General features: G+C 39.6%; 1 protein-coding gene across 1 annotated transcript in view; it reads left to right on the forward strand.

The window, feature by feature from the left end:
• Window positions 1-241: 241 nt before the first annotated feature.
• Mau2 (Mau2 sister chromatid cohesion factor) overlaps window positions 242-24,286 on the forward strand; it is a 205,268-nt gene continuing 181,223 nt past the window's right edge. The window contains exons 1-2 of the mRNA XM_067146626.2: window positions 242-487; window positions 1,529-1,708. Of these exons, the coding sequence (XP_067002727.1) occupies window positions 263-487; window positions 1,529-1,708 (405 nt within the window). The 5' untranslated portion in view covers window positions 242-262. The remainder of the gene's footprint in view (window positions 488-1,528; window positions 1,709-24,286) is intronic.

Below are 24,286 nucleotides of genomic sequence, written 5' to 3' on the forward strand. Positions count from 1 at the left end.
AGCTCCACTCCCAGCTCTAGTTAACTATTATCGACAGTAGTTCCCCTTAAACGTGCTGCTTAAGCCGTATTGAACATTTTTCATCTACAACAATAAATAAATATTTCGTTTAGTGGGCTGCATTATGTTTTAGTTATGATTCTTCAGATATTGGTCTATAGTAAATAGACTCGACCAATATAGAAGGCTACGAATTCAAAAGACAACAACATCAATCATCAACACCTTGCGCTGAGGAGGAGAGTGGCGAACGGCTGGAACTATGGCGTCTTCCCAGGACGCCTGGTACTTGTCGTTATTGGGGTTGGCGGAAAATTTTAGGACGTCGAGTCCTCCTAATATTAAATTATGTATTCAGTGTTTGCAAGCTGTTTTTCATTTTAAGCCTCCACCAAGAGTTGAAGCGCGTACACACCTACAATTAGGCAATATCTTATTAACTCACACGAAGAACATAGATTTGGCTAGAAGTCACTTGGAGCAAGCTGTAAGAAATTTAAGTTATTTGTAATTTTATGTCTGACAAAGTGTGTTTATTGTAGTTTATAGTTACAGTTGGAACAGTGGCTGCATTTATGTGTTCATAATGAGAATGTTTTGGTATGATTTATGTCATTGTTTACCTGGTTCACCTTATTAGGACATCCGTTAGAAGAACAAGGATTTTGTGTTTGTATTTCTCATATTTTATAACCGTATACTTTTTGCATATTGCTGTTACATATTTCGAAAGCAGCATAGTGTAACTGTCAATAAATCATTGTATCTCCTTAACCTTGTTAATATATAATATGAATTGGTGGTAAACAAGTTGTGCACTTCATAACAAACATTATTATTATTACTTATCATTATTTAACTTGTATTTTAATGTTACTGTAAATTTTTCTGACATTTGTATTTGATTATTTAAAACCATAGTCTTTAATGTTGACCTGTGATGGGCATATATATATATATATATTTAGAAAAGGCTAAACACAGTAGACTGAATATTATTATGTATATAATGGACAAGAATAATAGGCTATATAATATGCTATACAAGAATTGAAGCAATGTTATGGTGCATGTATTTTATGCTATGCTATATTCGTAAGTCAGTTGTGTGTTATGTCAGAAAATCATGTCTTGAGATTTGTAACAGTTTAGAGATAAATATACACTTGTTGCAGAGTTGGGAAAAGAAGAGTAAATTATGTGCAATACTTGTAATTAATTTCCCAAGTGATTAATTTTTATTTGATGTAACAAAGAATCTGAAGATGTTTATTTAATTGGATGAAACATATTCTATTTTTAATAACTTTTCACTTACATTGGAACTATTATTGGTACAGTCTGGTTTGATAATATTTACTGTGGACAGTTCGTTACTTAATTGTATAGTAAATTATTTTTCAAGTTTACTTTTGAATTCTGTTTTTTTTTCTTTCTTTTTTGCACAATGTTATGTCAGAAAATCATATCTTTGATTTGTTGCTGAATTTATTCTCACTGACAATATGTGTGTTTATTTTCTTTTCAGTGGCTTCTTTCACAGATAATCAATACTTTTGATGACGTCAAGTTTGAGGCTGCAAGTGTTTTGGCTGAACTTTACGAACAACAAGCTCAGCCAAATCTATCCAAACCAATCCTAAGGAAAGCGATTGAACTTTCACAGCATAGTGTATATTGGCATTGCCGACTAATTTTTCAACTTGCGGTATGTACTATTCATAGTTTTGAAATTTCACTTGAAAATCATATGGGCTCAATTTGCTGTAGTATTTGTTGTATTTATGTGTGAAAATGGTGAATCATAGGGTGAAACGCAGAATGCATTGCCTCAGCAATAGGTAGAACTCCTATATCGGCTCTGCAGGCTAGTTATTTGGTATTCCATTGCGGTGCACTACATCTCACCGCTGCATGATTGTTTTTTGTTGCTAGCAGCATAGTTACTTCCTCTGAGCTGTTGCCAACTGTTCTCCAACTTCATAATAATAACAGTCATAGGGCCGCAGCTACCGTGTGCAGACATTTCAATTTGATGCCATCTGGCTGTCTGCTCGTCATTTTCGACATTCTGTCTTACTCTAGGCCTACTAAATGGCAGACCGAGTAAACCGAAACTCTCTTGGGTGTCTATGGCTGAGATTTAATTCATTTTGTCGGGTAAACACCAAATATGTCACCGGAGATCTTTTACGTGCCAATATCGTACGACATGGAGTGTAGAATGGACTTTTTTCACCCTTCAAAAATCCGATTACCTCTGCCGGGTTTGAACCCGCTATCTTGGAATCTGGAGGCCGACACTCTACCATTGATCCACAGAGGCAGCTTCCAGCTACATGATGACATGACTAGTGACAAAAACCATTGGTCTAAATAAGTCAGGGGTGTATACAATAGATCCTCTTAAAATAGATCCACAACATGCGGCCACTCTTTCGTGTCAGACTATTGACCTAACAGCAGATACATTGTTTCAGTTAGCAGTTTTTATAATTTTGGGAGTGATGCCACATTCTATGAATTTCAGCCAATGGTGGTGTTCGTATCCATGGGAAGTATGAAGATTGTCACAGGATCTATGATGATAATTTATAAAAATAAATATATTTCTAGGTCAGGACGATGAGTCCCTGCCTGGCATTCATATCGAACACATCACTGTTGTGCAAGTGTTACGTTATAAAATCTGTATTATTTACCTCTCACTATAACGTCATTTATGCTGCAGAGCTGTTAATGGAGTTTCACGTAGCCATGATACATCAAACAATTGTGTAAACATGGAAAGAAGAGGTTTTGTGTGGGGAGAACAGTAACCTAGTAAGAAAGTGTTGGTGTTGCAAGGTATTGAGTGAAAGATCAGATGACTAGATTGGCAATGCTGCACTCAGGAGATTCATGTAAAGTGGCAGATTGAAAATGAAAAACCTACAATTTGTTTTCCAGTCAATGTCCGGGTCAGGAATGGGATGAATGAAGCCCCCAACTTGCGGCGAGGATGGGAATTGTGCTGGCTGCGAAGCCTGTGACACTCCTCTGGGGCAATGATTAATGACTGGCAGATGAAATGATATGATATTGGAGAGTGTTGCTGGAATGAAAGATGACAGGGAAATGCGGAGAAAAACCTGTCCCGCCTCCACTTTGTCGAGCACAAATCTTACATGGAGTGACAGGGATTTGAACCACGGTATCCAGCGGTGAGAGGCCGGCGCGCTGCCGCCTGAGCCGCGGAGGCTTCAGAGTGGCAGATTACTGCAGCTATATATTTATTTCCTATTTTCCTAAAATCTGGGCTTTGAATGACATTGACTTAGTTATTCCATGGCTGTCAACCTATGACATATTTTGCCTTAGGCCTATACCAAATCTTACGCTAAAATGTCTAGTAACTGAGAAGACTGGATAAGATGACAATGATGCTGTTTTAATGAGCCAAAAACGAATAAATACTTCAAGTATATATTTTTAATGATAACATAGCTGCGATGTGCATAAAATAAAGGTGATAGTGTACTGCGTACGTTAGTACATTTTTGTCAGAAGTAGCTTGATCTATTGTTATGTATTTAAATTAAAGGTAGGGACAAAACTTATTCTGTGGTTACATTGGTGGGACAGTTTATTTTTATATTGTTTGTTTTATAGCCGACAGTATTAAACATGTTATTTTTTGTGATTTTGTTGTGTGAAACTAAACAAAGTGCGGGAAAACTTTGTTTTTATAAAGGCATATGAATATGGGGAGTGTTGTATCATAGGTTGTATGTAGAGGCCTAAGCTTCTGCGAGAGCAAGAAGGAAGCTAATTAAAAAATATTAACATCTTATGCATGTAGGGTCATCATAAATTGAAAGTGGTAATTATTGTATTTGGGAAACCACTGTGATCTTAACTCTTCATATCCCCTATTTCAAATTCTGCCTTGAGTACATATATAAAAGCCTTGGCAGTTTGAATGATAGTGGAGTGTTGGTAGCTCTTTTGGTCTAGTATTAGTCAGTCAGGTGTTGAAACTGGGAAAGTGGTCTGTAAATGTTTATTAATCCATATTTGATAAAAGACAGTAAGTAACATAGTCAAGCTAGGGAGGAAATAAAAAAGAAAAGATCAATCCTTCTGGGTGAGGATTTGATAGATTCAAATATCTCAAAGTAGAGCAACTCAAATTAAAATATCAACTGATGTGTCACTTTAAGAACTGAAGTTGTGTTCTCTACAAATTTTAAGAGCTCTTTAAAACTTGTCAGGAAGTTACTAAAGGCGATTTGATTTAATTTGATTTGTTTTGATTTGATTCGATTTGATTTGATTTGAAAGTGACCTACTGCTGATGTACAGACATGTTTGTATCATCATACAGGGTGTCCCAAAAAAACGACGACAATGCTTAGTATGTTGTGCGGGAGGCAAATTGATCAGTTTTCAAGAAGGAACCCATATCCAGAAATGCACGGCTTGGATGCTGTAGCGCTTCAAAGTGTGAGATGGGTGTGCGCACCACATGTCGTCAACTAACTCAACATGAGTAGCACATCGGGTTCATTAAAAACGAGTTCGAACTGTGTACATCCTACGTCATTGCAGAGACTACATCTGCGGTGCTGATCCTCGCGCACATGACCCAGTACATGCGGTTGTCTTTGAAGAATTTCAATCGCTCCATGGACTCGAGAGATGAGGTCCTCCTCTGACATTTCAGGAGTGTTATACGCCATACTCTTCATACTACCTATATGGAACTGTCCGGCTTCTCTTATTCGTCTCGATGGCCACGAGCGTGGAATGACGTGGAGTACGTTTGTTTGGAAAACGTTCCGCACACAATCTTGCAGCAGTTCTACCATTGTAATCCGCTTTGCTGTATGCACCAACCATACTATAATCTATTAGCTTCATAGTCCGTATTGATAGTTCAAGCACGCAAGTATGAAGGATGAGTTCACCACCTAATCAAGACTTTATTTTACATAGTGTTAATATTATTTACATAAAAGGACAGTACCGGTTTCGACCTTTGAATAGGTCATCTTCAGCTGTTGAAGAACCTTCTTAATAGCAACTGTACAGAATAAATACTACTAAAATTAAAGCTGGGGCTGTACCTTAACCCCTCAGTGCCGACCCCTATACGTGGTATAGACCCTCTTTTCTTCCGTAGCTGTCATCCTCTACGTGGTATAGACCCATACATGGTTTCGCATTTACGGCTATAGCGCGAAGAGTTTTTGAATTATAGGTATGCAAATTGTTTTGTTTCCAAGAAGATATTTTCGGGTTTGTCAGTGTTGTAAATAAGAATTTAAAATCGTTAAAATGTAGTTGTTTTTGCAAGGATAAGTATTTGTCAAGTAAGTCTGAGCACTAATCTCTGCTTTTTTTAAAAGTCTGTTTGCTTCATTCTTTCCCACAGAATGAAATAAAGAAATGATCTGAGAAGTTCGTCTTTTTGCGTGATGTTCTTTGCTCTATTTTTACATTAAGAGTGCAGCTTATTTGTTATATTTGTCTTTATTTCGCGGCTTGTAATATTTTCGTAAATCTCCACAGCGCTCTGTGTAGGCATGAGTTAGTGCTGCTTTCTGTCATACGATACAAGAACCAGTTGTTCATGGTATATATCTCGTTTGAAAGACAATGTCTCGACCTTTTATCTGAAATATGTATCGAGTTGGTTTGTTTCGTCATAAATATTATCCCCCTCATTCAGTTTTGTCCTGCTGCTTTCAGTCTCGCTGCAGCTTCATCAGCCCGTGTGACGCGCCGCCCTCAATGGCTAGCTCCAGCCGTGGTTTGACTGACAGTAACGTGCTTGAAATATTGTATAATTCAGATAAAAGTTCAGTCGGAAGTAGCAGTGATAGTATTAGCAGCAGTGATCATGAAATAGATGATTTGGTTGTGGCGGATGCAGTGGTAAATGATGAGAGTGACGATGAGGAGGAACCAGTACTTGGAAATTTTGTGTGGGAGAGTTTGAATAATTATACATGTCAAAGGGAAGTTTTCAACAGTGAATTCTGATTTCTAAATCCTCTAATAATATTCAGACAAGTCACAGGGACAAACATTGAGCCGTTGTCTTATCGGTTCAGCTGATGGAAGGTTTGTTTACAAAATACGCTCGCTCGGGCGGGGAACGAAATATTCAAGGCTGGCGCGCATCAGATAATACAGTTCCAAGGTTGCAGGAAAGACATTTTATCAGGAAATTAGCACCCAAGAGTGAGAAATCCAAACCTCAGAGACATTGTATTGTGTGTTCAAAACACGGCGAAAAGAAGACGTAGGTGTACTGCTGCCAGGAGTGTGACTTGGGTCTGTGTCTCGAAGAGTGCTTCGAACTCTATCACACGAAACTAAATCACTAAGGAAATGTGAAACAATTATGTGATTATCTGCATGCACATAGTTCTATCATAAGGAATTCCAAATTTCGTGAATATCGGGCTACTCTTATACTTGTAGTAACGCTTTAAGTGAATCAATGTATTTCAGTCGCGCGTAGTAGATATCTCGTCCGGCTGCGAGGTAGGAAGCTCTTTAAATGGCTGCGATGCTGAGGGGTTAATTAAGGCCACGGCCGCTTCCTTCCCACTCCTAGCCTTTCCCTGTCCCATCGTCGCCATAAGACTTATCTGTGTCGGTGTGACGTAAAGCAACTAGGGAAAAAAATAATTAAAATTAAACAAGAATGCCATTAAAATAAACATGAATGCCACTATTCTAAAAAATACTTACATAAAGTTAAATTATATACATATGGTACAGTTTTGCGGGTTAGAGGGCTTTTTCCCTGGCCCCATTATTTCTACATATTTCAGAAATTATATTTGCTGAGTTTGAAATTGGATACAATTCAAAGAGTTTATCAAGAATCACTGACATTCTGGTGTCAAGTTCGAATATTTGTGTTAAATGTCAACGCTATATCCGACAGTTTTATGAGATGTTTCAATGTGCGTTGTTGGGCAGCAAATATGCGGGGACATCGTATTCATTAGAATAAGAGGTTCAGTAACCTGTTTACAGATACCCAGCTTATTCTCTGTCTACATCAATGCTGAAAACATGTTAGTGAATGCCACTATACCAAAAAAATACTTAACATTAAGATATATACATATGGTACATTTTTGGGGTTAAAAGGCTTTTATCCTGGTCCCATGATTTCTACATATTTCAAAAATTATATTTCTTAAGATTGAAATTGGATACAATTCTTAGAGTTTATGAAGAATCACTGACATTCTGGTGTCAGGCTCGGATATGTAATGTTAAATGCCAACAACTATGTCCAACGGTTTTAGGAGATGATTCAAAGTGCATTTTTGGGCCACAAATATGAGGGGATGTCGTGTTCATTAGAATAAGAGGTTTAGTAACTTGTTTACAGATACATTGCTCACTCTGTCTATATCAATGCTGAAAAACATACTAGTCTATATCAAACTTCCTTGTTGAGGTTTACGTTGCTGTGTGCGACATATTGAAATCAATGAAAGTGAGTTGTGGGTGCTCCCCTCTTCATACTTGCGTTCCCTCAGGTAAATACAGTAGAAGTCCGTTATAGCGAGAATTCATAACGGCGAAAAATTTACTCGCTATAATGGATTGTCGTTATATCAGATTTTTGTATAAAAGTCGGAAAACCCTTCATGTACATTAAAATTGGTATGAAACGGCAATCAATTTGTTCAAAACTTGCGTTCCCGCAGATGATATCCACACTACGGCTTACTTGTTTGTTATTTTTTGTAATCCGATACTACGTGAAAGTGTATGTTTAATTTCATTCTGAAAAAAATATAGTACTGTATTTCTCCGAATCCTTCAAAAAATTTATATCAGGCTCAAAAAGAAATTTGTAAAATCATATGAATGCCTTGTTGTACAGTAGGCCTACGCATTTTTAGATGCCGAACATTGACTTTCGTCACGCCGTATTTTTTTTTTTCTTGCGGCTGCACAATTATTCTTTATTTCTGCGGGTTTGAGGACATTAACTTAACATTGGCATCATAATACTGAAAAGAACTCGTTGAAAATTTTCCGGTAATACCTATTCCATGCGTCTCTACAATACAACGATCCATCAGGAAATTATTCCTGCTGTCTATAAAACTGTTACTTTTATTACGCAGCGTCAGATATAACCGGCTACTGCTACACGCACGTCTCGCTTGTCGGGTTCGGCCAAATTCAGCGGCTAGCGATGTATAGGCCTAATTGCGAACGTTGAAAGTCAACGAACGAGTTTATTGCGCAACGGTATGGCCATTCCGCCCTTGCTTTTTTCGTGCACATACCTCACAATTTCATCTTCTACTTCTTTAAAGCGTCCTTGTTGCGGACCACTGAATGCATTTTTTGTAGAGTACGCATTTTTTTAGCTGTCTTCACGCTAACGCCAAATATTGGCTTTAGTTAGGCCTATGCCGTATTTTCTTGCGGCTGCACAATTATTCTACATTTCCGAGTGTTTAATAAACATTAACTTAAAATTGGCATCATAATATCGACTAGAACCCGTTGAAAAATTGCCGGCAATACCTTTTCCACGTATCTTTACAATACGACTATCTATCACGAAAATATTCCTGCTGTCTATAAACCTTAATTTTACTAAGCGTCATGTACAATAGACGCGTTATGACACTGTCACTGAGTAGCCATGGCTTTTCTAAGAATTCGAAGGGTCGCATGTTTTGATGCCATTCTGCAGATTTGAGAAACACACAGGCACTGTACAACCGGTTGTCGTGGCTAGCGATGTGTAGTAAAGAGGCGGTCGTTTATTGTCAACGAGTTCTGTGCGCGTGTGAAAAGAAGCAGCGTGTTTACCGCGGTAGTTGCCAGTGGTATCCAGTAACTTACTATTAGGCCGCGAATGCAACAACCCTTGAGTTTTCGCATGAGATTCTGAGAAAAGAAAAAAAAGTCTTGGATTCGGAGAAATACGGTATCACTCCAGAGATTTCTGTGGCAAACACCTCAGCTTTCTTCTTCAAACAGCGTCACCTAACCTAACCGTATATGTAGCCTATCATGAAAACATATTAGAAACGCATGTAGAGAAAGAAACCACCTCGCGAAAAATTTACATGTAAATAGCCGTAACTAGACACCAGAAGATATGAAATATCCTCTGAAATCAGTGATGTACTCTGCCATATCTTGAGCTGTATCACATTCTTACTTAATTCCCGTATATAACATTAAAATTAAGATATCGTTTATTTCAGTCTTTAATTTTAGCGAGTTAGCAACTGCTACCGGCCACGTTATTTACGCATTTATTATGAAAACGTGTTATCCTCTTTCATTTCGAATTTTCTTTAGAGAACAGCAGTCGATGGGTATTACTAATCAACTCCAACATCGCCTTTAAAATGTCAACGAGAGAGCTCGCAAATGCACAAAGTGAGAAAACTGTACTGTACCGAAGTAGATCAATCGCATTTTGTTGCAAACGTTTCAGTTTTCTTACTCAAACAGCGCCATGTATCCTAACTTAACCGTACTCTACGTATGATGAAAACACACTTCAAGCGCCAATAGAGAAAGTATAATTTTCTCGCTATAAATTTTCATAATAGCCTTTCCGTAATTTAACCAGACGCGACAAAATATAAACTAACCTCTGAAATCAATTAAGCACTCTGCCATATCTCGAGGTGTATTCCATTCTTCATTGCAGTATTTAGCCTCAAAATTAAGCAGTCGTTTAGTTGGCTTTAATTTTTAACGAGTTAACAACCGTTATTGGACATGTTATTTACGCATTTATTACGAAAATATGCTCTCCTTCATTTCGATTTTTTTTACGGAACAGCTGTCGACGGGTATTACTAATCGACTCCGACATCGCCTTTGAATGTCGACGAGGGAAATCGCTAGTGCACATAGCGAGAAAACGATGCCGAAGGTAATCGATCGCATGAAATATCATCGCTGGGGTGCATAAATATCGGCAACGGAAAAAATAGCGCACGCTTAATCGCTCGTAATAACGGATGCGCCAGTGATAGGGTTCTCGCTGTAATCGAAGGACGATACACGGTTTAATATAGGAATTTTGAAGGGACAGAAAAAAGTCGTCGCTATAACGGAGTTCTCGTTATATGCTGCACTCGCTATATCGAACTTCTACTGTATAAAAAATCTGAGAAAGAAGAAAAGGAAGGTAGGTATTAGAATAACTGATAGAGAGTGCCTGTTAAATAGGTTAATGGATCTGGATACTCTTGAGAAAGCCATGTATAACTGTCCAAAACACTGGAATGGGGAGATTTATCCCAACTTTAAAATTTATCCTGGTGACTTATTCAGAACTTATCCATTTAAGAACGAATGGTATACCCGGATTTACAGGTTCTAAATCTATTCTTGGTATACAACACTTTCTTCTTGAAGCTGAGTCCGTCTTGAGTTTCTGCATGAACGATATTTTTGTTTTGCTTCTGAAGATTCAATCTCATTTCATTGCATAAGCCAACGGGCGTAGCCGTGTTGAAACACCGGATCCCGTGAGATCTCCGAAGTTAAGCAACATTGGGCGTGGTTCAGGCGTTGGATGGGTGCCACGTGCTGTTGGTTGGGGGTAAGGGAATGGAGGAGCGGAAGGGAACTGGCCACTCTACCACATGTAAACTCCAGCTCAGGAACACCTCTGCGGAGGTTCGGACCTGCCTTCGGGCAGAATAACCCTTACCTTACCATTGCATAAAACAGCTTTATTAACTTCATTAACATGATCGCACATTATGGAGGCAATGCTAACATACGTTATTTGGTCACCTATCAAACTATTCGGAACCTATTGGTTGATGATGTTAACTTGTTCATTTTTGTGAAAGAAGAAATTGCTACTTCGGAAAACATTGTACTCTCACTTGGATGTAAAGAACCACCAAGTGAATAACGTAGGGGAGACCGGGGTTAGTTGTTACAATGTTTTAAAATAATTTTTCACTTCCCACATACCGTACGTGGCATATGAACACCGACGTAATGGGTTATTACTGTCCTTCAGATTAAATTAAACAGTTTTTTTTTACGGTCATTCAGCCATTTTTTTTTTTGCATTTTGCAATTATTTGTCAATATGTATAGCGTAACAACTTACCCCATTAGGGGGCGTATTGTTACACTATATGGGGCTTCTTGTTGCAGGGGTTTGAAAACAGTACACACCCTAAATATATTAATTATTTATTTATTATGGATATATTGGTGACAGTATGTTATTTTACGTTATATTACTGTGACATTGCTAATTTTTTGATCACACTTCATCAAGGAATATGAATTTTTCATTGTTCTCAACTAATCTGATGCCTCACACTCGAAGTCGTCACCATAGTTGCAGTTCACGCAAATATAGAACTTAGGATGCTAAAAGGTTTGTCTTTTCCACCTATTCAATACATATAAATTTTATAAATTAGGAATTTATTATTGATTCCACTTGGGACATGTTTCGCCCTTCATTGAGGGCATCATCAGTCAAAATATCACCTCAAGGTAAAACATCAGGTAACTGGTTAGTAGTTGACATGTACAAATTAATACATATTATTAATACAATTACAAAAATTAAGTATGGGAAATAGTTGTACAAAAGTGATGGTTGAACATATAGGTTTATAGATGAAAAGTCAGCACCAATGCCTAAAATAAACATAAATTTTGTTATAATGTAAATATTTTTAAACGTTTTATTTCCTATGATTGCGTCAACTGTTTCTCCAGAGCACCACTGCCAAACTCTACTATGTTTATTTTAGGCATTGGTGCTGACTTTTCATCTATAAACCTATATGTTCAACCATCACTTTTGTACAACTATTTCCCATACTTAATTTTTGTAATTGTATTAATAATATGTATTAATTTGTACATGTCAACTACTAACCAGTTACCTGATTTTTTACCTTGAGGTGATATTTTGACTGATGATGCCCTCAATGAAGGGTGAAACATGTCTCAAGTGGAATCAATAATAAATTCCTAATTTATAAAATTTATATGTATTGAATAGGTGGAAAAGACAAACCTTTTAGCATCCTACATTCAGTATCTTCAATACGGATAACAATGATTTTTATCACTTGCAATATAGAACTTGTCGAATTTGGCACAACGGACATGTGCCCATTGGTGGCATCGAGTACACTGAAGACATTTTGTTGGTGGCCTAGAGCGCGAGTAAGGCTCACCACACTCAATACAAAAGCAGTCGTCGTTTTCCTCCGATGATTCTGTTCTCCAGACGGTTTTCTTGTTTTTTTTTGCCACATGTTCTACTTTTTATGTCCCTCTGTGAACAAGTTACGCTGTTTGCTGGATTCATGCTTTTCTGCCTCCCCTCATGTGCAGTCTTACGAGGTCCTGCCTTAGGAAATGACCTTAATTCTTCTGGACTTACGTGAAGAGTAGTTGAAGAAGGTCCTGGTGTAGGAGACGATGCAGAAGAGTCGCTGCATACATAGTTGTTCAAAACTGGCAATAAAGTATCTAGATCCCCAGAACACTGATCTCTGTTGGTTTCTTGGAGTGGACGATCAGTTACAGCAGAAGGCTAGAAATAATCGTCTGAAAGGATCTGGCTGTTAAAGGGCCATATGCCTGTAACTAGGAACCCAGATTTGATGTTGTTAGGAGTGACAGCTTTGGGTAGCGACTGACGCACTATGGTTGGGATATCATAGATGGAAAAAGTTTTTCCAGGATTACTTCTTATCCATGCGTCAAAAGCACAGCTCACGAAATTCTTGAAAGGTCCGAAAACAGATCTGTCCAAGGGCTGTAGTTTGTGAGATATGTGCAGTGAAAAGGAAAGCAATACCACGCCATTTTCCTTTGCGAGGTTGAGAACTGAAATATCAAGTTGAGACTGATGGTTATCAAGAAGAAGAAGAAGAACTGGTTTCTCCTTGGTAGCCCTGGAGTGAGTAATGAAATGTCTCATAAAGGACTGGAAATCTTGACCTGTCATCCATCCTGATTTATTTGGAGATCCCGCACTTCCTTTGGGTTCGTTAGCTATAAAATGATCTCTGAAGTTCTTTCTTGGGGGAAAAAAAAAAAGAAAAAAACACACGCGCGCGCGCGCGCGCGCGCGCACACACACACACACACACACACAGTGGTAACTAAGGTACCCCCCTCCGCAGATGTCATAGAACCAACTTGATTAAGTTTTGATGCTTTCTCTATGTATTCTGCAAGATCAGAATGTTGGTAATCAGAGAAGACTTGACGAGGTCCTTTGTATCCTACACTAGGTACAATGGACTGTCCAGATCCTGAAAATACCGTAGACATAAGGGGAAATATTTGTATTACCGTATTTACTCATGTAGACCCCTCCCCCCCCCCCCCCTGGCTTTTCAAGACGAAGAAAATGAAAAAATAAATCTCACCTAAAGACCTCCCAACGTAATTCGTCAGAGAACGATAACGATTCCGCTTCGAAGCGGGTACAAGTCTTATTGCAGCTCTGATGGCATCGCACAAATTTGTGAATAGTTTCGTCCGTACGACCTACGCAATGAAAACTCGCCGAATCCATGCGGTACATCTGTGTTTCGTAGTTAAGAAATGTCCGCCTCTGTAGCGTCGGTCTACTGCAGCTCTGATGACGTTGCACAAATAGATGAATAGGCCTAGCTTTGTGTTCAACCCGCACATTGCAAGCATGCATCAATCATGCTATATGTCTGTGTTTTGTAGTTAATAATGTCCGCCAGCGTAATGGTTAGCACAATTAGTTGCTGTTTTCGGGGGTCTGACTTCGATTCCCGGTACCGTACTGCCAGAGATTTACGAATGGCAGGAAGGTTGATAAGCAGTAAAAGTGGTACATGTAACTGCCCTCCACTGGGGGTGTGTGTAAAAAGAGCTGTACCACCTCGGGATGAGGAAACAAGTTTACTTTAGTTGAGAAATATTCGGGGTTGTTGCTATTTATACAGCAGGCCAGATCATTAACAAAGTGGTCGTTTAATATCGCGTAACTTGGGCCAATATAGGGTTATATATTTGGCGAGAAGTAAGTTTAAAACGTGATAAGAGCTATCCAATGAAAACGATCGTTTTACTCACCAACGTACCTAACAAATAAGAATAATAATAATAATTTTATGTCCCCACGTACTTTATAAACGATTTCCGGAGACGCCAAACAAAACATACTAGGGTATGCGTTAATAATTGAAAAAAAGAGACAACGAACGTACAAAATTAAACATTATGATAATAAAATGCTTTACCGCCACACCTGTAGATATCCATAAATGCGGTATATTTTCCTGTTATTTATTTTTATTTTCCCGTCAAACTTTTGGCACTCTCACTATCTAAACAGTGTGGTCTGTCTTATCTCATGGACAGCTGTTTATGCAAATTTGATGTGATAAATGTAGAAAACAAGCATGAAATATACTTAAAAATAAGGGTCTGTGTTTCAACAGCTGCGGTTATCAAAAGAACGTTTCCAGTTACTACGTATTACATTCGGAAGTACAACTCGTAACATACACTAGTTAACAGCTGATGGTTTGGCATGCCTTCTACAGCCCGGCTTTATTCGGAATGAGTGGCTTCTGCTACGTATACACCAACTGGGAATATCAGAGACCATCTGGGAATAGATTTACACTGTTTAGACTCTATATTCGGGGACGGAATTATTTTGAAAAAGTTCAAAAAGGCGCACCCTCGAATGCTTTTGATTGCAGTGCATGGCTCAAAGCAAAGAGAATGAAGCATGGCTGACGCGACTGACGAGAGATAGCAGTGAAGATAACGTCACTTAGAATGCTGACACGCCGGTAGCAAGGCAGGGAAGTTGGCAGCGCAAGGCAATAATTCAAATGAAAGCAGTGATCAGGTTTACTGTGTGGTTAGGCCTACTGCTGAACTGACAGAGACAAATGACTGGCCATTAAGTTCTTTTGTATCAATACTTAAGTTATATGATAACACGATACCCTTATCCCTTTCTTCTACGGGATCGAGTATGAAGTGAGACGAATCTTCGTAGCGAGTTTTTTCGGCCGTATGCCCTTCCTGACGTCAACCTCACCAGAGGAATGAATGAGGTGTAACGAATGACGTGATATGAGTAACTAAAACAGACTTATATGTACCGTAGGCCTAAAAACCGTGTTCACCATTTTTTGTCTTTTTTACATTTAGAAATACTGCCTTCCGACGAAAATAGCCAGTATAACTTAAATACATTCTAAGTTTGTTAAAGAATAGTATAGAATGTTTACACGTACACTTTATAGCTCTTTATAACCTAGTCATGTGTTCGCTGCAAAAAATTTTTGAGGTTGTCGCATATTGGACCCCCCTTTATTGTTTTTGGCTGTAAAAGTGGGGGGAAAATGGGGTCTAATACACAAGTAAATATGGCAACTATTAAGGAAATGTGATTACGGTAAAATGTAACGTGTAACATGAAAAATGGAACAAATAATTTTATCTTACCACTATAAATAAAGCAACATTTTAGCATATCTATGATTGAATGAATTTAATTTCATTATCTGAATGATGGAAACTAAACAGCTTACCTGACGTTCCTTTCTCAATTTTATTACAGATTCTCTGTAACGTCATAAAATTTATTCCATATGTTTGTGCCGCCTTCCATAGGGAACATGAACCAGCGAAAACTTGCTTCGCCGCCTCCATGTACGACTTTTTTGGCGTACTGCCTCTATCTGTCTTCCATTTATAATTCCTCATATTGCCTGTAAAAAGTTAGCTATATGCATCCTACATACTTGATCTACATAAAAATTCAGTGTAACCACTTGCCCCCAGCTTACTGTAACAATTAGCCATCTGTGACGCCATTTTGTTTCGCAGCTTACATCAACACCGTTTTATCACAATTCAGGTTTTGTGAATATACTGTTATTTACCTCAAATGTTGATGAAATATTGATATAAGTATTTAATCCAAATCTGTTGATGCTTAGAAGCTATGAAACAATATTATGTTAACAAAAATAATTACTCGGAGACACAAAATACACGTTTGCTCACATAAACGCTGTGTGGCTGAATATCACGAGTGGCGGGGTTGAAAGGAGAACCGGACCAGCAAGTGACACCATCTGGTGGAAGGGCGAGGGTATAATGCTGGCGGCTGATTTAAAATTGGAATATAACAACTTGCCCTGTGTAACAACTAGCCCCGGTCTCCCCTACAATATTTTTTTGAAATACTGTTTTGTTGAATCTCAATATCTCAATAGTACCATTTGGCCTAGTTCACCATTTTCAAGGTTTAGAAGCCGTTCAGTGAAGTTAAATCTTAATTTTGGGACATATAGTAGAATATTTAAACTTGACTGGATAACATCTGTTCTGTAAAAGTGAGATATTTCTGCCAGGCTCTGACTGAGGTCTGCTGTTTGTTGTTCATTATAAGTAGCTGACCTACTGCTAAAAGAGTGCAACGGGGAGCCATGGTTGCCTCGTCCCATATTATTATCTTAACCTGTCCCATTTACTCCGCGTCTTTTGATATTCCTATGTTAAACTTAGGGGGTCTGCAAATTACTCCCTCTGTCCTGTGACTTAACTTTTCACAGTTAATCTTTCTTGAAACTATTGTTTTAGCTTCAATGTTTGTCTCTGTAACTGCGTATTTTTTGTTTGCCACTTCTGCCTTTGTTTAATCTTTCCGTCTTCCTCATGGAGCTCATTTAAACAGTTGATTTAACACACAAAATTCTCACAGCCTTTGATGATCGAAAATTCTTTCAAGTGGGACCTCGTACCTTCATTGACGTCATGTTCTCCTGAAGCATTTCAGATGAAGTGTCAGAGGCAACAAAAGCGATAGCGTAAACTCCACAATCGATTATGTTTGGCAAAATATCTACTCGGCGATAAATACTGAGCAGGAGTCAGGAACAGCCTAAATATGAAATCCGTCTGTCGTGACAACGAAGTATTAGTGTTTAAACTACTGTTATTATTTCCGGGCGAGTTGGCCATGTGGTTAGGGGTGCGTACCCGTGAGCTTGCTTCCGGGAGATAGTGGGTTCGAACCCCACTGTCGACAGCCCTGAAGATGGTTTTCTGTAGTTTCCCATTTTCACACCAGACAAGTGCTGAGGCTGTACCTTAAATAAGGCCATGACCACTTCCTTCCCACACCTGCGCCTTTCCTATCCCATCAATGCCATAAGACCTATTTGTGTCGGTGCAACATAAAGCAAATTCTAAAAAAAAACCCATTAATGTTGAACCCATCATTAAAAACACGTATACAATGCGTGACATAATCAATATTTTGACATTTGCTCTGTTATCTGTATGTGTGGACATATAGCCGGTTGAACTAAGTCCAAAGCTCCAAGCTCCAATGAAAAAAAAAGCATTTGTGGCCTAAAATATGTTTCCCTGGAGACAATATAATGAAAAAATAAATAACATATTCAATACCAGATTATAATTCACACATGAAATCTGCTATTATAGTGCAAGCAAATGGAGATGATGTATACTACCTGAACACTTAAATACACAGAATATAAATACACTGACTGAGCAAATGTCATGGGATAGCGGAGCACTGATGCGCAGGTGTGTTGTCTGTGCACCACATGCCCCCTGTGCCAGCAGCAGTTGTATAGGAGACCTTGTGAGCAGTGGCTGTGCACGTGACAGGTGTAACATGGAATGTCGTCATGAGCTGACACCGTTCGAACGGGGTATGGTGGTCGGTGCCCGACGGATGGGAACTGCAATTTCGGAAGTGGTGCGGGAATTCGGCTTCACGCGATCAACCGTGTCCAGGGTGTATCATGAATGGTTGAATGCGGGAGTCTCCGTCCACAACAGACGAACGACTGGCCGTCCAGCCACCCTCGATGACCGTGACCGGCGACATCTGAGACGGATTGTCATTAGTGACAGACGGGCAACTGTGCGACAAATCACGGCTCAATTCAACACAGGCCGTGCTAGACACGTCTCCCAGTGGCCAATCCGTAGGAACATGGGTTCTATGGGGTATGGGAGCTGGCTCCGTACACGGGTGCCACTGTTAACCCGTCATCGGCCACGACGACACGCATTTGTCGCCAGTCGCCAGGGATGGACACTGGAACAATGGCGTAACGTGATATGGTCGGACGAATGAAGATTTCAACTGCACCATGCTGATGGGAAGCACCGTGTAAGGCCCAGACCATTTGAAGCGATGGATCCCGCCTGCCTCGAAGGTGTGGTCCAGGGCGCTGGTGTCTCTGTTATGGTCTAGGGTGCATTTTCCTGGTATGGAATGGGCCCTCTAGTTGTTCTGGAAGAGACTTTGAATGGTACGCGGTATGTTGAGCTGCTCGGTGACCATCTCCACCCATTTTTGGCCTTCCAGCGCCCAGACGGTTCTGCGGTGTTTCAAGATGATAACGCGCCGCCACATCGCTCCCACGTCACCCGGGAATGGTTCCATGAACATCCAGCGGAGGTCCAACGACTGCCATGGCCATCCAAGAGCCCCGATATGAACCCTATTGAGCATATCTGGGATGTCCCGGAACACAGGCTCTGTGCCATGGATCCTGCACCCACGAACAGACCAGCATTGGCGACCGCTCTGCAAACGATTTGGTGTCAGCTGTGTTCAGAGGACTACCAGGAACTTATAGTTATGAATTTCATTGGGTTCTGTATTGAAGTGGACTTACAGTCAATTAAAATTATTTTCAAGGTCCACCTATTCAATACAATGACGTTTTATTGTGATTCAATCGCATGTCATATGGTACTAGTTTCGGCATCTACGTGCCATCATCAGCCTTAAGTACAAATTAAACAAATATATACATATTCCTAAAACTTCTAAAACACATTTTAACACATTATAAAATACATTATTTTGATGATACATGGGATAAGTTAAAATTATGTTACAATTGATTGCTGTAATATAAAATTCTTAAAATTCCGGCAGTTCGTTATATGTCCAGTCTGTGTACATCTGGAATAGGTGAATTTGACATGTGATTGAATCACAATAAAACGTCATTGTATTGAATAGGTGGACCTTGAAAATAATTTTAATTGACTGTGCCAGGGGCTTGTCGACTCACTTCCACGGCATCTCACTGCAGTTCGCAGGGTCAGAGGAGACCACACATGCTATTAGGTGACTATCCCATGACATTTGCTAAGTCAGTGTATACTGAATATTGAATTATTGTTATTTGCTAATATGTACTTGAAGTGAGAAACTGATTCTAGTTTCGCTCCTTTCAAAAAGAGATTTGAGTTTGTTCTTTACCTGTTGATGTTCATTTCTACATTCTTTGTTTAGCTTATCTTCAACTCAAATTTATTGCATATATTGTTCCATTCAGTCAGTTTTTTATGTACTTCAGCTTCTGTTCCTCCTCATAATAGCACATCATCAGGAAATACCAGGACATTGGCCTGCTGTCCATTTTTTTGATAGACTTTATATGTTCTTGTTCATTACTATTATGAACAAGAGTGGTGATAGGGCACTTCCTGTTGGACACCTCTCTTTGTTTCAAACCATTTTGATCTTCCGTTGCCTATCTGAACACAGCTGTAGCAATTATGATATAACATCTTCACTTTGTCAGTCAGGTACTTTGGCACCTCGAGGTCTTCCAGGCTTTCCCACATCTTGTTCCAACTGAGCTCGATGGCTGCATTCGCTTAAGTGCGGCCAATATCCAGTATTTGGGAGATAGTAGGTTCTAACCCCACAGTTGGCAGCCCTGAAGATGGTTTTCCGTCGTTTCCCATTTTCACACCATGCAAATGCTGGGGCTGTACCTTAACTAAGGCCACGGCCAATTCCTTCCCACTCCTAGCCCTTTCCTGACCCATTGTCATCACAAAAGCTATCTGTGTCGGTGCGACGTAAAGCAACTTGTGAAGAAAAAAAAAAATCTTATTCTGAGGGACACTGTTGTGGCCTTTTCAATGCCCAAAAATGTAATCCCAAGATTCTTTTCCATGTTCCCAGTACTTTTCTGTAAGTATTCTTATGGCAAAAATGAGATCCATAGTACTTCGATCTTTCTTGAATCCGTGTTGTTCTTCCTCAAGCAAAGGTTCCACTATCTTCCTAATTCTCATTTCAGTGTCAGTGTCAGGTCAGGAGCAATCCTGCTGCTATATGTGACAGTAGACGGTACTACCTGCGACTGTCTGGCCGATCGTCAGGCAGCCAATAGCAAATCTGACAAACTATGGGAGAACCAATGGCTAAGGGCTGAGTAGTTCTTCCTTAGGAGGCCTAATGGAGCCGTTGTATAGGAAATAGCACATAAATTCATCAAAGTGCTGCTGCCTTGTAGATGTGGCAGCGAACTGCCAAAGGCTAAAGGAGATTACCCTGACAGAAAACCCTCTGGAGTGTTAGGCTTAGCAAGCCAACTGCACCAAGTTAAATTAATGTTGCTTTCAAAACTAAAACAAGCCTCGGATGTAAAAGTGTTAGAAATTATAGGTCCCGCAAGAAGAGCTTGCCAAAGAAAGCTGCGCAGAACATCGGCAGTATTCAGATGGGCTTGGTAGTAGCACTGCACGCCCCCCTTACTTCGCTAAATTGCTTTACTGCCAGCAGTTCTTAATGAACCGTCTGCGCTTGCGGTCTGGCCAGCTGAACTGTGACCAGCGTTCGAGTGAAATCTTAGCACGTGTATGTAATGCCTTATTGTAGTTATAACCAGAGCCAGGACACATTACCCTGTAGCATAATGATATTGTTGGACATGCAGAATCAGAAACATTGAATGAAATAACAATAATAACAATAACAAACAAAGAGATTAAGAATTATTATCATTTAGACTTTCACGGCCTGTGTAACTATTCATGAGTTATATTTTTTGGGCTTATGCCGTGTAAATAATTGTAAACACACTCAATGTTTCAAAAGGAACCTTGCCTTTCTTTTTTGTCTCCTGATGAAGAAAGGCAAGGTTCCTTTTGAAATGTTGAGTGCGTTTACAATTATTTACACGGCATAAGCCCAAAAAATATAACTCGTGAATAGATTAAGAATTATGTGAACGTAAAATAGCAGTTAACTTACCCATTGGCTTGTTCTAGTCCGCATTTTCTGAAAGAGGTTGAAAGCTGTTCATATTGCCTTCACTGTCATCCGCGCTATCACTAACGCTCTCTCTGTCACTGTCACTATTGTCCTCCAGATTAATGATTATGCTGTCTGATACTTCATCCATTATGTAATCGCTCGCAATGTACTTATTCTCAATGTCGATTACGTGCCTACATCGACTCGACCATTCTTCTGCCCCAATTGACGCAATTCCTTCCATCAGCAATGTTCTTGCATTATCGAGTCTGAAAGTAACATTCTTTTGTGCTACATAATCTTTAGCTTGAGCCCAAATCATTTTGATTGGGTTCAAGTCTGGATGGTATGGCAGTAGATGGAAAATCGTATGCCCATATGTAGCAAGTAGTCTGTCGATTTGATATGTCTTATAGCGTGATTTATGGGATTTAATCAAAGCGTACAGTTGGGGTTTCATCATCTCTGTAGAAAACGGAATACCCTTATCAGTCAACCAATCCTGCATATAACTTTTTCTGCATGGTGATGTAGGTGCGCGCTCACATTAAATATTATGGTACGAAAGCATTATCAATCACGACTACAGAGTTGGGTGGCAAATTAGGAATTAATTTCTCTGTCAGATATTTCTCGTAGTTTCTATAGTTCATCTCATCGTGATAATCCCCTGTTGTTTGGTTGGATTTGAAAACCAACGAAGCATTTGGAACGAAACCTGTACCTGAACCGGCATGTACCACTATTAATCGTTGCCCTTACGAGATAGGTGACCTCAGTCCATGAAGAGTACTGTCACTCCAAGCTCTTGACTTGGTGTGCGAACTATGCAAATATGTCTGATCAGTGTAAACAATAGGCCTACCCTCTTGTCGGTACCGCTTTATGCTGCGAACTATGCAAATACGTCTCATCAGTGTAAACAATAGGCCTACCCTCTTGTTGGTACCGCTTTATGCTTTGTATGTACTGCACACATAGGAGCCTTATGTCAGGCTTCTCCATAAGTATTCTACGCATGTCTTCTGTCTTCTTCCATAGAAAACCTAGGCCTCGAACTATCTTGCTTAGTGTTCTTACACAACCTTTAAACTGTATATCCTCAACCAGTTTCTTACGGATCTTTTCAAGCGTTGGTCTCTTGCCTTCGGTATTGTGAAAATTGTGAATCGTGCGTCTGACCGCGCATTTCTCAAAATCGTCTAATTCACACTTCTTGACAGACTTCGGTCTTCTCTTTCCAGGCATTGAAAATGAATCCACTTCACCCCTTTCGATCTTCTTTGCGTCTCGTTTTACATTCCGCACGGACCTTTCCAACACACCCGTTGCTTCGGCCACTTTCTTTTGAATCACACATAAATTTCCAGTGGGGTGTGTTTCTTTTTTTATGAATTTATACACATTATAAATAACTTCTCTAGTTTGACTGTGTAAAGTTTTAGCACTCCCTAATTTAGAACGAAACGGGGGCATCGCTGCGTACACTGAATATCATACTACAATAAATTCACGTACGAAATATAAATAAAATATTAATAATACATGCACTCACTTCTTACTTCTTTTCAATACACGCGTGATAAAATGCTGTACAATGTGCCTCTCAGTGAGCGGTTGAGTAACAATGAGCCCGGTAATCAGCATTCGGGTGACACACAGGAGCCCCGCAACGAGCTTAAACTTCGCCAACAGATATTGGTCTCTGCGCACGTTTGAGTTTCGGCAAGCTCTTCTTGCGGGACCTATACCGGATGTGACAACGCTTCAAGCAGCTTACTAAATGATGACTGCCAACAGCAGTGTTAACAGTAGGATGAAAAAGAATATCTACCTAATCAACACACATATATTATGTTCATTCTATTGTAATTGTAGTCGTTCATCAATACAGATCAACATGATTATTTCATATGCTACCACAATGATTTCAAACTTCTAACATTCCACACTCCGACTCGCAGAATGTCAGTATCCATCTTCCTGATGATTGCCCCCTCTCGTGTAGTCCGCACTGGGAGATCCGAATGGGCAGACTGTTTTACCTCCGGAATATTTTACCCGGGAGGAACCCATCATCAGTACATCATACAGACAGAGAGCTGCATGTCCTCGGGAGTTTGTTATGGCTGTAGTTTTCCTGTTGCTTTCAGCCATGTAGCAGTATCAGCACAGCTAAGTCATATTAAGTATTATTACAAGGCCATATCAGTCAGTCTTCTAGAATGCCACCCTTGCAACTTCCGAAGGGCTGCTACTCCTCCTTTTTGATGATCCATTTGTTAGTGTCTGATTGTTGTTTAAAGGGGCCTAACATCTAGTTCACCAGCCCCATTTGTTAGTCTTGTCTCTCGACAGGTACCCATCCGATATGATTGCACTTGTGGCTCAGTCATCTGCTTCCCTGAGATGCACAAACCTCCCTACTGCTGCAAGGTCGCACGGTTCGCAGGAGAGGTGTTATGAAGTATTGACCTTAAATAAAACAATATACCCTACACTGGCAGCGTAACAACAAAGAGACGAGAAATGGAGTTGGATTCATCGGGGTAAATGACCTGGACGGGATCACTGAGATCCAGTATGTCAGTGAAAAAATAAAGAATAATACAGGTGGCAGAAATAACATACGCAAGCGAAACCATCTTCAAAACAACTAACACTGCACAAATAGACAAAATACTCGAGATAGAGAGAAGAATCATTAGAACATGCATCAACAAATCATACCAAAAAGATGGACACTGGAGAGTAGCTTCTAATGAAACAGTCTACAAGGAAACAAACAGAAAATAGGAAGTGTGATTTCCGATGAAGAAAGAAGGATAAGATCAGAGAGAATGAAGAAGTACTGGGCTGACAGGAAACTAAAAAAAAACCTTTGTATAAAGTTGGCTAGAGTGGTCCAATGAAGGCCATAAAATGTAAATAAATAAATACAGGTGGCTATGCATCTAGGAAAGGAAAAGGTTATGCTGGTACAGATGTACTCACCATGGACCAGTGCAATCAAGATGATAAAACCCAGTTCTGGGATGATCTAGATAAGGCCATCTATAGTTACAGACTTCATCATAGTATACCTGAATGCCAGATCGGGACAAACAGGACTGGATGTGAGGTAATGAGACCACATGGGTATGGCGGAAGGAACACAAAAGCGGAACATCTCCT

This window comes from Anabrus simplex, chromosome 4 (genome assembly GCF_040414725.1).
Source record: "Anabrus simplex isolate iqAnaSimp1 chromosome 4, ASM4041472v1, whole genome shotgun sequence".
Lineage (NCBI taxonomy): Eukaryota > Metazoa > Arthropoda > Insecta > Orthoptera > Tettigoniidae > Anabrus > Anabrus simplex.